The sequence below is a fragment of the Arachis stenosperma genome, chromosome 2, assembly GCF_014773155.1.
Source record: "Arachis stenosperma cultivar V10309 chromosome 2, arast.V10309.gnm1.PFL2, whole genome shotgun sequence".
Lineage (NCBI taxonomy): Eukaryota > Viridiplantae > Streptophyta > Magnoliopsida > Fabales > Fabaceae > Arachis > Arachis stenosperma.
In genome coordinates, this window is record NC_080378.1 from 13,823,180 (window position 1) to 13,838,681 (window position 15,502).

Below are 15,502 nucleotides of genomic sequence, written 5' to 3' on the forward strand. Positions count from 1 at the left end.
ATATCAGCAGTTTTGTTGTCTTTGAAACTAATGAGAATTTTGTTTCTTCCTACTTCCAAAATGGAGACGTCGTCGGATTGCCCCACATTTCTAGTATTGAAGCAATCTCCTTTGAATCTTGGACTTGGGTTGGGACTGAAGGTACAAATGTGGATGCGGATGATGACTCTATGGTGGGTTTGGTTCACTGATAACTAAAGATTTGGTTATAAGATTAGGAAATACTCTCTTACGTCACAAACTAGAGATAAATGATATGAAAAGATTGTAAACTAGTGATGAAATTAGCAGCTAGTTGTTGACGATAGAACCTAATGTGTGTTTGTATTCTCGGAGAGAAGTGACATGCCTGAAGTTTAACATGCATAATGATCCCTAATCCAAACGAGATGTTAGAAGAGAAAGACTTGGAAGATAAGTTGAATCTCTTTGAGACCTTAGGAGCCAAGGATTTGGAGGCCACAGTGACTCTGGAAAGAGAAAGAAAAATCTTTATGAAAAGGTTTCGATAGTTATAGATGGCAATACAATTACAAAAATACAATAGTTCTTTTAGGAATATATATCTCTTTACCTCTATTACATTACAAACCATATATAGAAATCAAAACTCATTGGTGCAAATTGTATTGTAATTGATATGATATCAATTTAAATTTATTTTTTAATTTAATAATTCAGCTCAAATTATCGTGATTTGCACTAAATTCCATCAAAATTTTAAATATTTTGAATTTTTAAAATTTTATGAACAATAGCAAATCAATTCATACGTTTTACATTTTTATTTATCAAAGGTAAATAAAAAATATATGAATAGATATGTTAAGATCGTAATGTTAATATGGTTCCAATTAGTATTTAAAAGAGTACGTGAATTATAATTTTCAATATATCGGTTTAGAATAATTTATGTTAATAAATTAAACAGAAATTAAAATGATGTAGATATCCTGAATAGAAACTGATTACATACTGTTCTAAATAAATTTACATAAATTAAGTCAAACAAACTCGATTTAAATAAATACACGTAAATCGAATTAATTCAATTTAATTTATCAACAAATAAAATATCTAAATAAATTGAATTTGATCAATTTAATTTACTAAAACAAGCGAGAGATTACATCTAGAATAAATCCCTTGATAAAACGTACTCCCAAATATACTAACCCTAATTTTATGCAGAGCATATCTCATATCCTCAATATCCTTTTTTTTTTTTTTTTGAAATATGTCTTCTCCTAAATTCTTGTGTTGTTTATAAAATTTGGGCCAGTACTAGAATGTGTAACGTTAATTTAAAATGGTAATATTTTTTCCGACAAATAATATATTTAGTTAATTTAAATAAAAAAGTTCTCTCTCTTTAAAAGACAATTTGTCATTGGTACAAGTCTCCTTACTTATAAGGATAAACCTGAGTCCTCATCCTCATCAAGAGTTGAAGTGTATACAAAGTAGAGAGACCAAATAAGAGCAAATACACCAAAAAGGATCCACCCAAGAATATTGTTGCTAAGCCCAAATGGAAGCCCAGTTCCCTCAGTGCTCATTCTCTCATCAACCAATGCAATGGCTGCTGGGCTTGACATGGTTGTAGCAATGGCGACACCTAATATGGATGATGAGGCTCCCATTCCCATCTTTGACTTACTTTCTTCCTCAATAGAAGGCTTTCCTTCCATTGAGCACCTTATTCTTCCTCCCAACTTTGACACTGTAGGCAACGCTAAAAATATATATACAAAAATTGAGTAGTCTTAAAGGAATTTAAGGAAAAAGCTAAGGTTTTTTTTTTTTTTTGGTCGATAGGAAAAAGCTAAGGTTAATTTATCAACTAACATCACCTAAAGGCTAAAAGCCCAACAATAACATTCAGCGAGTGAATTACTCTGGCCCAGCTCCTCTTTAAATTTTTATTAATAATAATATAGTTATTCAACAAATTCAAATAGCATAACCTTATTTCATGTTTGAAAAATAAACTAGAATAAGTATAAGTTAGACAAACTTTTGAATTTAATTTTTCCATAATCAATTGTGACATGTATCTATGTCCCACAATTGAAGGACAAAATCTCAAAGTTCCTTCAAATTCTCAAGAAAGTAATAATTGATCCACTTTATCACAACTCTCATATTAATAGTTCTCTCCCCCTCCCTCCCTCCTTCCTTTTATCTTCTGTTGTCTTTGGGTAATATAAGACCATCAATATGTTCACACAAAATTTAAGTTTATGAGAAAATTAGTTTTTACATATATATTATGGTGTTCTACATAAAAACTTACCAAGAATAGAAGAGGATGAGTTCCCAAGAGGTCTGTTTTGTACAAAGCTAGTGCGCGTGATTGATGAGGCTGTGGAGGTAGTTGAGATGGTTGCTTCCATTTCTCTTTTCAGTAACTGTGGTTTGGTTATGGAGTGAGAAGACCAAGTGATCTTACTATCTTAGAGTATTGCCAAGTTACTTGTGTTCTCTTTCATAACTATAATCAAATTTGTCATATAAAAAGTTAAAAACGGCACTATTAGTGCACAACAAATCATGGATAGTCCTTAGATATTCGTATCTGTGCAATCCAGTCATTTTCATCCACGTGTCAAATAATTCATCCGGGGAACCAAACTCGCATAGTCGCATGTTCAAAAATCAAAATTCCTAGAATGTTCTTTTAACTGTTGATGAGACAATATGCACCTTAGAAGAAAGAATACTAGTAGTAACATTTTCTTCAATATCCCTATTCTAATATTCTGTTTCTGTCCACCGTATTTATCATTTCAAACAAGAGCAATAATGCTACGGTGCTGAAACTAATATTTTTCAGCTGGTGCTAAAATGAGCTGATCACACTATATAATAAATATGTGTTGTTGTTGGTATGACAAGAGAAGCTATTGGTATGATAAAAAAAATTAAGAAGTAAATGAAAATAGTAGAATACAGTAATTGGTCAGAATAGTGTCAGGTAATTAAAGGATGGTGTCAGATAATTAAACCAAAAGATTTGTATAAATTGAGGTGGTTATAATTTATTAATTTTTATTATAATTGGGTTTTTTCTTGTTGTTACAGTGAGATTTTTTGGTAAATAGGTAAATTGGGCTTACATTGTGTAGGAATGATCTAATATTTTAAAAAATAAACATTTTAATACTAATACATTAACTAATACTCCTACATAAATTAGATAATTTAGTTCATAAATTCAAGAAAAAAAACTTACTTCATAAATTCTTATTTAATAATAAATGGTTAAATTGTTATCAAATAAACTAAATATTTTATCTTTTAAAATATCAACTAAACTAATATATTTACAGATCGAATTTTTAATTTTTTTAATATTATAAAATATTTTTTATTAATTTAAATTGGTTATTCTCTAATACACATTGAATCAACCTATTAACAATGATTTAATACAGTTAATTAAATAATAACATTCTCACTCATTTCACGAAACACAATCTAATTAATTTTATTTTTAAATTATAAAATTAATTTTTTTTACAGTTTTTATTTTTAAATCATTTAATTCATACTCCATTTTTTTCTAACTTTAAATTAATATTTATTAATTTTAAAATTATAAGACAACTTTGCTTCTGACTTCCTCATCTTGGCCGAAAGCCATAAAACAGCAACCATAGAAATCTTCATTGTTAATAGGTTGATTCAATGTGTATTAGAGGATAACCAATTTAAATCAATAAAAAAATATTTTATAATATTAAAAAAATTAAAAGTTCGATCTGTAAATATATTAGTTTAGTTGATATTTTAAAAGATAAAATATTTAGTTTATTTGATAACAATTTAACCATTTATTATTAAATAAGAATTTATGAAGTAAGTTTTTTTTTTCTTGAATTTATGAACTAAGTTAGTTAATTTATGTAGGAGTATTAGTTAATGTATTAGTATTAAAATGTTTATTTTCAAAATATTGGATTATTCCTACACAATGTAAGTCCAGTCTACCTATTTACCAAAAAATTTTACTGTAACAAAAAAAAATGAAAAAACTCAATTGTAATAAAAATTAACAAGCTATAACCACCTCAATTTATACAAACTTTTTGGTTTAATTTTCCGACATTATGCTGACCAATTACTGTATTCTGCTGTTTCTACTTACCTTTTGATTTTTCCTTGTCACACCAACAGCTTCCATTGTCACACTAACAGCAACACGCGTTTATTATATAGCGTGACCAACTCATTTCAGCACCAGCTGAAAAATATTAGTTTCAACACAGTAGCACTGCCCTTCAAACATAGCGTTTACTACCATACAAATTGGGACTAATAACGCTACCAAATCAGTAAATAACATAGATTTGCTAAGTAATGATTAATCTTTTATACAAGCAAATTAAATGTTTGTTTGGACGCCATTATTTTGATAAAAAAATTTTAATAAAAAATATCTTTTTTTATATTTTAGCGTGTTTGACAAATTTCTAGTAGTAAAAGTAAAAGCACTAGAAAAATTAGAAAAAAATCTTTTTTGAGAAGTTGTAATTTACATCTTTTTTAAAAAGATTTTTTTTTCTTAAAAAAAGATGTTTTTCATGTAATAAATAAATAAATAAGTACTTTTATATCGTTATACCCAAACATAATTGATAAATAAAAAGATCTTTTTGTATGAAATATCCAAACATAAAATTATTTTTACTTTTTCATAAGATCTTTTAAAAAAAAGATAACTAAAAAAAGATCATTTTTTAAAAACTCACCCAAACAAACCTTTAAATCTTGCGAAGAAAGTACTAAATATTGTAAAATAACTAAATAAATAAATAATGAAGAGGTAACAAATATAAAGTATGAAAAATAATTAGATAGCTCTAGAAATAATGTTCACTAGAATTACTATATTAATAGATATATTTAATAATATTGTAGTAAAGAATATAAGAGAGAATAGTATAAAAGAGAGAGAGAAAGAATGAAGAATATTTAATATTCTTATTGTTGTAATTCTCCTGAGACTTTAGCCTCCTATTTATAGATACAAAAGTTCAAACATTCAAAACTTCATTTAATATCATTTTGGCTTGGGAGATTTATTTCTCATAGGAAAAATCAGCCGCCCATATATTGAATGGGCATCCACGCCCTTTTGACCTTATCACAACACTCCCCCTTAGATAACCATTTAGGATTATATCTCATAAAACCTTACTAAAGAAAAACCTAGTGGGAAAAAATCTTAGTGAAGAAAAAAGAGTACAATATCCTTTGTGATAGGGACTGCCTCATTAAAAACATTGTCAAGAAAAAGGCAATGGGAAAAAAACCTGACCAAGGAAAAAAGAGTACGGTCTCCCCCTCTTATCGACATCATTTAATGTCTTGAAATCGACGCATCCCAATCTCATGTACCAATCTTTCAAAGGAGGATTTTGGGAGTGACTTTGTGAATAAATCTGTCAGATTATCACTTCAGCGGATCTGTTAGATATCAATTGTCCCTTGATTTTGAAGATCATGAGTGAAGAAGAATTTGGGAGAAATATGCTTTGTTCTATCACCTTTGATGTATCCGCCTTTAAGTTGAGCAATGCATGTTGTATTATCTTCAAACATGACAGTTGGAGCTATCTTATGATCAATCAGTCCACATGATGACAGAATATATTGGATCAAATTCCTGAGCCAAAAACACTCGCGACTTGCTTCATGTATCGCTAGTATTTCAGCTTGATTAGAGGAGGTTGCTGCAATAGTTTGTTTCGTGGACCTCCATGATATAGTTGTACCACCATATGTGAACAGATATCCTGTTTGAGATATCCCTTTGTATGGATCAGACAAGTATCCAGCATCTACATAGCCAACTAGTTGTGACTTGGATCCATACGGATAAAATAATCTCATATCAACTGTTCCATGAAGATATCGAAAGATTTGTTTGATTTCACTCCAATGTCTTCTGGTTGGAGATGAACTATATCTTGCTAGTAAATTCACAGTAAATGACATATCGGGTCGTGTATTATTAGCAAGATACATTAGCGCTCCAATGGCACTAAGATATGGTACTTCAGGACCAAGGATATCTTCATTTTCTTCTTTAGGACGGAATTGATCCTTTTCCACATCCAAAGGCCTTACAATCATTGGGGTACTCAAGGGATGTGACTTATCCATATAAAATCTCTTCAAGATCTTTTCTGTGTATGTCGCTTGATGAATAAAGATCCCATTTTTTGTATGCTTGATCTGCAAGCTGAGACAAAATTTAGTCTTTCCAAGATCTTTCATCTCAAACTCTTCTTTTAGAGTTTTTATAATTGTTGGAATCTCTTCAGAAGTCCCAATGATATTTAAATCATCAATGTACACAGTAATTATAATGAATCTAGATGTAGATTTCTTTATGAAAACACATGGACAAATATCATCATTCTTGAATCCATTTTTGGCCAGATACTCAGTAAGACGATTATACCACATTCGTCCAGATTGTTTCAGACCATATAAAGATCTTTGCAATTTGACTGAGTATAACCCTTGCGAATATTCATTGGATGGTTTAGATATCTTTAGTCCTTCAGGGACTTTCATATAGATATCCCGATCTAATGAGCCGTATAAATAGGTTGTTACCACATCCATTAAATGCATATGCAATTTATGATATGCAGATAAACTGACCAAATAACGCAATGTTATCGCATCCACTACAGGAGAATATGTTTCTTCATAATCTATACTAGGCCTTTGTGAAAAATCTTGTGCCACAAGTCGGGCTTGGTAGCGCACAACTTCATTTTTCTCATTTCGTTTTCTCACAAATACCCATCAGTATCCAACAGGTTTTACATCTTCAGGTGTATGGACTACAGGTCCAAAGACTTCACATTTTGTAAATGAGTCTAATTCAGCCTTCATGGCTTCTTCCTATTTTGGCCAATCATTTTTTTGTCGACATTCTTTAACTGATCTTGGCTAAAGATCCTTACTTTCATGCGTAATACTTAATGCCACATTATATGCAAATATTTCAGTGACAATTGTCTTATTTTGGTCCCATTTCTCTCCTGCAAAGACATAATTTATCGAGATCTCGTCATTTTCATAATTTTCAGGTACCTGAACGTCTTCTGGCGTTATATCAGAATTTTGAACAACTGCAGGTATCTTTACTATGTCTTTTTCAACAAGAATCGTATTTACCTCTTTTATTTTTCAAAGATTTTTGTCTTTGGAACCGACAGGCCTGCCACGCTTCTGGCATAAATTTGCTTCAGTGGCTACTTGTGCTACTGGGATATCAATTCGAATTGGGACATTTTTTGCTGGTATATAAGATTTGGTTATCCTCTTTGTATCAGAAAATGCATCAGGCAATTCATTTGCTATTCTTTGCAAATGTATAATCTTTTGAACTTCTAGTTCACATTGCCCTGATCGAGGATCTAAATGCATCAACAATGATGCATTTCAATTAAGTTCCTTTTCAGGAAGCTTATTCTCTCCCCCTAATGTTGGAAATTTTGATTCATCAAAATGACAATCCTCAAACCGGGCTTTAAATACATCTCCAGTTTGTATTTCAAGATACCTCACTATAGAAGGAGAATCATATCCAACATATATCCCCAATTTTCTTTGGTGTCCCATTTTGGTGCGATTAGGTGGTGCAATGGGAACATATATCGCACACCCGAATATTCTTAAATGGGAAACATTTGGGCTATGAAGCACGGATTCTCTCATGGTGCCAGCGTATCCATGTCGAACACGAATCCGACGCTGACACGCGGTGGATACTTCAAACGAGCGTATCGGCGGCGTGTCTTCTTGCGGTGTAAAATTTTGGTGGAGCGGCCACAAATCCGAACGAGTTCGATCCGATTCATATGTTCATGAGACGGATCTTTTTGCTGGACTGAAAATCTTCAATTGATTTTGTGATTTTATGGCCCGATTAACTAATTTTTTCTTCCTAATTTTAAAATATTCTAAAATTAAAATAAATCAAAATTTAAATTTAAAAAAAATAATTAATAAATCAAAACCTAAATCTATTTACCGTTTGTCTTTGGTAGCTTACTTACTCACTAGCTTAGCCGTTCTTGGTTCTCTGCATTATATTGAAGAAGAAGAAGAATAGAAGATACAGAGGTTGAAGACAAACTGAAGAACTACATTGTGTGGTGCGTGGTGTTTGCAGATAATAGAAGTTGTGGTGTTTGCAGATGATGGACTTGAAGGAGAAGAAATTGATACATTTTCTGTTAGCGAGATGGCAAGAGTGGATTAAAATTTTTTATTTTTTTAATAATTGCATAATTTTAAGACTTTTTTATGCGATTATATTTACTCTTATATTTACAATAAGATATTTTATTAATTTAATATATTATTTAAATTTTAATTCACAACGTATCATAAACATGTCGTATCCAATTTTTTATAAAAAGAACGTGTCGACGTATCCGTATCGTGTCGTGTCCGTATTCCGTGTCGTATCGGTGCTTTCTAGCATTTGCCTGCTGGCCAAAAGCTAATTGCATAGGAGAGAACTGATGGTAACTCGTTGGTCTCAAACGAATAAGTGCTGCGGCATGTAAAATAGCATGCCCCCAAACCGAGGTTGGGAGATTTGTTCTCATAAGTAAGGTTCTAGCAATCAATTGGAGGCGTTTAATAAGTGATTCTGCTAACCCATTTTGTGTGTGAACATAAGCTAATGGATGTTCAACACTTATTCCATTAGCCATACAATAAGCATCAAAAGCTTAGGAAGTAAATTCACCAGCATTATCAAGACGAATTGCTTTGATTGGATTTTCTGAAAATTGTGCTTTTAATCGAATAATTTGAGCCAATAATCTCGCAAATGCCATGTTGCGAGAAGATAATAAGCACACATGTGACCATCTCGAAGATGCGTCTATTAGGACCATAAAATATCTAAAAGATCCATATGGTGGATGAATAGGTCCACATATATCACCTTGAATCCTTTCTAGGAATTCAGGGGACTCAAATCCAATCTTTACTGGTGATGGCCTTAAAATTAACTTTCCCTGAGAACATGCAGCACAACAAAATTCACTAGTTTTAAGAATCTTCTAGTTCTTTAGTGAATGTCCATGGGAGTTTTCAATAATTCTCCGCATCATGGTTATTTTCGGATGACCCAATCAGTCATGCCAAGTTATGAACTCATTTGGGCTAGTAAACTTCTGATTTATAATGGCATGTGATTCAATTGCACTAATCTTGGTATAATATAACCCAGATGAAAGTGAGGGTAATTTTTCTAATATAACTTTCTTATTTGAATCATGAGTTGTGATACATAAGAACTCATGATTTTCCTCATTCATAGTCTCAATATGATATCCATTTCGGCGAATATTTTTAAAGCTCAACATGTTTCTTCGAGACTTGGTAGAGAATAGTGCATTATTTATTATGAATTTTGTTCCTCCAGGAAACAAAATTATAGCTCTTCCGGAGTCTTCTATCACATTGCCTGAGCCAATAATAGTATTAACACATTCTTCTTTTGACACCAGATGGGTAAAATATATATCACTTTTGAGAATAGTGTGCGAACTTGCACTATCCACAAGGCATACATCTTCATTACATATCCTTACCATTCCCTTCAAAGACAAATAATAATAAAATGAGTAATACGCACAGTTAAATTGAATATTTGATCGGAATTATTTTTCTAAGAAATACTGCACATAAAAATAATGTCATATACTAAAATTTTATTTTAAAACATGACATATTTAATGATTTCAAAATTCATCAACATTAATATTTCATTATTTATATACATCATATTTGAAACTTCAATACATAAAAAATAAAACTTAATAATAAGTTCTTTACATTATTTATTTACATGAATACTTAACAATTTCACACATTAAACTATTCCATCATTGATCAAATGACCAATGTTTTCTTCAGGATCCTCAAAAAAATCAGATACATCATAATGAGTGGTGGAATTTTTAGCATCACTTGAAACAAAATTCGACTCTTTTCCCTTGTCGTCCTTTTTCAAAGATGCCTGGTAAAGATCGACTAGGTGCCTTGGGGTACGGCAGGTACGTGACCAATGGCACTTTCCACCACAAAAGAAACACTTATCCTCTGTTGATTTATTCTGCCTGATATTTCTTTCTTTATCCCACTTCTGGTGAGATTCTCTCTTTTGAATATAATTCTTTTTTCTTCCATAATTTTTCTTGTTATTAAAACCTTGCCATTTACCTCTTCTAGGGTAATGATTTGCCGCATTTACTTCAGGAAATGGGGCGGCGCCAGATAGACGCGCTTCATGATTTTTTAAAAGTAATTCATTGTTGCGTTCAGCAACAAGAATACAAGAAATTAACTCAGAATATTTTTTAAACCCTTTCTCTCGATACTGCTGCTGCAGGAGCACATTCGAGGCATGAAAGGTTGAGAAAGTTTTCTCCAACATATCATGGTCAGTTATCTTTTCCCCACATAATTTCATTCGTGAGGTGATTCGAAACATTGCAGAATTATATTCATTTATGGATTTAAAATATTGTAAACGCAAGTGCGTCCATTCATATCGGGCATGAGGAAGTATCACCATTTTTTTATGATTATACCTTTCTTCAAGGTCTTTCCAAAGATTTGTAGGATCTTTTAATGTGAAATATTCATTTTTCAATTCTTCATCAAAATGACGACGAAGAAAATCATGGCTTTGGCTTTATCCTTCTGGGATGCATTATTTTCAACCTTAATGGTATCTCCAAGATCCATTGAATCAAGATGAATTTCAGCATCTAGTATTCATGATAAATAATTGTTTTCAGATATATCAAGAGCATTGAATTCAAGATGAGAAAATTTCGACATAATAAAAATTTGTTACCTGAGTCTTCCTAAAAATTTGATCAATCTCGTGCTAATAATGTGTTGTAAAATAACTAAATAAATAATGAAGAGGTAACAAATATAAAATATGAATAATAATTAGATAGCTCTAGTAATAATGTTCACTAGAATTACTATATTAATAGATATATTTAATAATATTACAGTAAAGAATATAAGAAAGAATAGTATAAAAGAAAGAGAGAAAGAATGAAGAATATTTAATATTTTTATTGTTGTAATTCTCCTGAGGCTTTAGCCTCCTATTTATAAATACAAAAGTTTAAACATTCAAAACTTCATTTAATATTATTTTGACTTGAAAACTTCATTTTTCATAGAAAAAATCAGCCACCCATATATTGAATGAGCATCACGTCCTTTTGAACTTATCACAAGACTAAAATTTTAAGACATTTGATTTTTACCTAAAGGGACCTTTTTACTCTTTTAAGAAAAAGAAGCTTTAACCAAACAAGTGTTTACGTGTGCATGGAGATTGGACTGTTGTGGAAAAGAATTGGTAGTCAAACTTGAAATAATTCGGTCCGTTCCCAAAAATTCTTAATTACACTACAAATTATGTAGATAACTTTATATATAATGTGTATATACATTATGAACTTTGTTGAATAGTGTTATATATCGTGTGATCTAAGAATAAGCGCGTAAACGATATTTATATATTCATCGTTTAGTTATTGTTACAAATAGGCACTAATCCTTTTCAATGTGTTAATCAAGCACTTTTCGTAGAGACATTATAAACAATTTGTTGCTGAGAGAGAATATATATATTTGAAGTCCTGTTTCTATGTACAAGAAATGTTGCACACTTCATAGTAAACTGACTCCAATCGGTCATCAATCAAAAAAGGAACACAATTACACAAATATCTGTCGATACCATACACATCAGAATCTTCAAAGAGCAATATATATTGATTGCACAACGTGATCATGTTTATCATAACAGCAATAGTAATACCCAGTTCCACATTTATAAACACCTACGCTGTAGGGTAAGAAGGAAGATGCAGTTTCAGAGACTTTAAAGTTGTTGGCCTGCACCTGGCTGCTGCTGATATGTGCGACGCCTAAGCTGAGAATCAGTACCAGGTTGTTGTAGAAATATTTTTGTTGGATCATTAGGATCAACGTATCTGCAAAAATTCAAAACGAGGAAGACATAATAAGTAGTATACTATAATCTTAAAAAGCAATTTATTCTTTGTTTTATAATTAAGATTTCTTAGGATAATCAATCATCTTCCTATTGAAGAAACATAGCAACAAACAAGAATTATTTATTCCCCTTTTTCTTTCACTAGGTAGCGTCAGCTACATTGATCAAACAATAACATAGTGCTCTTTTATAGATTATTATTTAAATCTCTTAAACAATCTTTCTAAAGTTTTCTTGGGTCTCCGTCTAACTAAAGATACATGATTATCCTTCATTTGATCCACCAGAACCTCTACAAGCCTTTTCCAAGAAGGTTCGTACTATCTTTCATTCTTTCCTATTATCTACTCGGACCCTCTCCCTAACTCTAATGTCTTCATTTCTAACATAAATTTAAAGCAAAAAGTTTCACTTACGCATGTCTCATCATCTCATCAACAGGAGTCTGAGCTGCCTGCAACGGATCCACCCAAGTTTGTGTTGGCTGCACAAATGGCTGTCGATTATACTGTCTGACTGCACTAATCAAGTTGAAGAAGAGAGGAACAAAGGTTCCACAGCCACCCTCTTTGAACAAGATCTTGAATGTGTATGTGGAGTAGAGTGCTCTGTTTTGCTCATCTGGAACTACCTGTTGCAATTTCATAAGTTCAAGGATTAAGACCAAATAATCATGGTACCTCAGAGAAAAAGTGGCTAGCTAGAAAATAGAAAATATATACTTACTGGTTCAACTTGTCCAGAAATATTGTTGCAGTGAAACACTGGCTGGTTAAATTTTTCATGATGAACATAAAGCTGCATTATGAAGAAAAATAAGGATCAGCAAGATAAAAATAATGAGACAATAATAGTATAGCGCATATATATATTGTGCTACTTATGGTTACCAATACAGAACCAAAAATGCAGAAAAAAGTACATTGTATTACTATAAGGTCGAGTTTTAAGTGGAATAATAGTTTTCCAACTAAGCCAAATCAAGGTTAACCTCCAGTCACTTCATATCAAATATCAAAGGAACTAAGTCACTTAATAATCAGACCTCAAAGAATTACATTTTTTTTTAAATGCCTTATGTGTTGATAATGTCAATTCATATATATCATGTTACTGTTAAAGAGACAGTTTCACTTAAAAAGTAAATCTTCATCCTTCAAAAGAGTTAAGATGTAAGGAAAGATAATCTACAAGTAATACGACAAAAAACAGGGCTACATGCTACACTTGAAAAGTAAAATGTATTTCACTCATAATGCCACGGCATGAAACACTTTCATCATCAAAGATGCTTAAAGAAATATGTTGACCAAATAAACAATGGAACAGACAGTAGACAACTTCATACTCGTGTTCTCATTATAAACCATTGATATGTATATTTACCAATATTCCCAGCTTTCCAACTGAATATTCCACCACCTTCCTCTCACTGCCAAATCAAGACTCTCATTCTCAAATCTTAATATGATTAGTTGGTCTAACAATATTTGTCTCCTAAAAGAATTACCTGGCCCTCAATGTTTTATCTCCAAGATAGTGTTGGACAGTATCAAAAAGAGAGGCGGTGGATTGTGGTCATTCATTTTGATGCATAACTCATAAAACCTTCAGCTATTGGAGGCTGCTCCTGGAACCACCTAGAATTAAGTTGTTTGTGGCTGTGGCAAGGTAAAGATCCCTAGATTCGGGTCAACTTAGCTCTAACTTCTATGTATGTCAAGGTCTTCTTTACCGTGAAAACCAAAAGTTCATAGCAAGAAAAATAGCCTCAGACACATTAATACTTGAGAAATATAGACAACATAACATGGCTCCTAAAGACTCACAGACATCAGCTATTAGTCACTTTTAGGGACTCTGTCTAATTAATGACGTCCGGTGCGATCGATATCTTTTACTCCCTAAGGATCGTGCAGGGGTTTTCATCTTAAAGACAGTTCAGGATTTATACATTTCTAATTCCTAAAGTTGGCTGCCCTAAACCCCCAATGTCATCCCTAACCATTCCCTTATCGATTCACATATCAAATAAATCCATCCCTTGCCACTGGACCAAGATGGACACATTAATCCTTTGTGTGGAAAAACTAATCCTCACCATTTTTCCTTCCCCAAAATTTTGAAGGATGAATTTGCCATTTCAAAATTTGAAGGGACGAGATAGGAGTTCACTCTAAATTATTAATTAAGCGCATAACCTGAAATAACAAACGTGAAAGAAGTAGAGAAGCAGAAACAACATACCAGAGGCATATCAAAAGCATAGAAGTGACCAATTTGAGATTTTGCAACGAAGACCATCCTTATATTCGACAAATAGATTGTTCCCTTTGTTTTGAGTTTACCCCCAGCATTTCTGAACCATGCACACATGAACCAAAAACAAATTAAAAACAATAATAATGATCATTATAGAAAACACCTTGTACACAAATTTGAAATAACTAACATTGGCAACATTTAGCTACAAGTCCCTGAGAACTACGAATAATGTTACTAATATCGATCACATTAGTGCTTAACCACCAGAAAATTGCAACAGTCAATAACTCTCTACCGAAATTTCCAATTATATCAGATCAATAGAGCCAAAATAGATTTTATGTTTTTCAATGTATCAATTAGGTCTTCACTCTCCATAGAATCAATAATTAACCCAAAATTGAAGAAAGTAATTAACAAAAAAATTGATTATTGAAGATAAAATAAGAAAAATTGAAAGGAAAGAGAAGGAAAACCAACGGAGAATCGGGAATCTTATCGACTTCGAATTCGACGCCATCTCTGGACAAGACGAACATCTCGTTGACGAAAGGGACGGGCATCCAATTTGGTAAGAGTTGAGGATTCAAAGCCATAATCGCACCAATTCAATTCAATTAGAAGATCTAAAATTCACAATCACAGTATGCGAATAATGTTTATCTTGAAGAAGAAGAAGGGTTTTGTTTTGTGATTTTGGTTGGTTTTGGAGGGTTTTTGAAGGAATGAATGATGGCAAGTTGGCAACGTCTTATTTTGCACCGAACTCGCGCGTTTATAGAATTTCTAGAACAAATTCCCTGTCAAACCCCATTTTTCTTTTAAGTTTCCACAGCTTTCCAAACTGGATTCTTCCAATAACAAATAATATAAATTATTTGTTATTATTAGTTTTAAGGGTAATTTATGAAAATAAAATATTTGGCTTCTAAAATTATGGAAATGTGTTTATATAGGTTTATAGAAAGTTATATTTTCGTATTTAAATTGCAAAAATTATATTTTCGTAATTTTGGAGGTCAAATATTTTATTTTCATAAATTGCCCTAATTTTAATTATCATTCTAATTTTTTGGTTTAATAATTTATTAATATATTTTTTATTTATATTTTTAAATATTATTAATTAATTATTGACTA

General features: G+C 31.6%; 2 protein-coding genes across 3 annotated transcripts; both read right to left on the reverse strand.

Moving 5' to 3' along the window:
• Window positions 1-1,135: 1,135 nt before the first annotated feature.
• On the reverse strand, window positions 1,136-2,521 carry LOC130961946 (photosystem II reaction center W protein, chloroplastic-like). 2 transcript variants are annotated; one of them, XM_057887997.1, is made up of 2 exons: window positions 2,297-2,500; window positions 1,136-1,723 (listed from the first exon to the last, which is right to left on the reverse strand). In XM_057887997.1, exons 1-2 carry the CDS (start codon window positions 2,394-2,396, stop codon window positions 1,410-1,412), a joined length of 414 nt encoding a protein of 137 aa, XP_057743980.1. In that variant the 5' UTR covers window positions 2,397-2,500; the 3' UTR covers window positions 1,136-1,409. The 2 variants fall into 2 exon arrangements, with proteins under 2 accessions (XP_057743980.1, XP_057743979.1); XM_057887996.1 differs by having other exon boundaries at window positions 1,154-1,735; window positions 2,297-2,521.
• A 9,230-nt stretch (window positions 2,522-11,751) lies between these two features.
• On the reverse strand, window positions 11,752-15,165 carry LOC130957384 (UPF0664 stress-induced protein C29B12.11c). Its single transcript, XM_057884249.1, has 5 exons — window positions 14,843-15,165; window positions 14,345-14,456; window positions 12,824-12,895; window positions 12,514-12,728; window positions 11,752-12,074 (listed from the first exon to the last, which is right to left on the reverse strand). Exons 1-5 carry the CDS (start codon window positions 14,956-14,958, stop codon window positions 11,963-11,965), a joined length of 627 nt encoding a protein of 208 aa, XP_057740232.1. The 5' UTR covers window positions 14,959-15,165; the 3' UTR covers window positions 11,752-11,962.
• Between the last annotated feature and the right edge of the window lie 337 nt (window positions 15,166-15,502).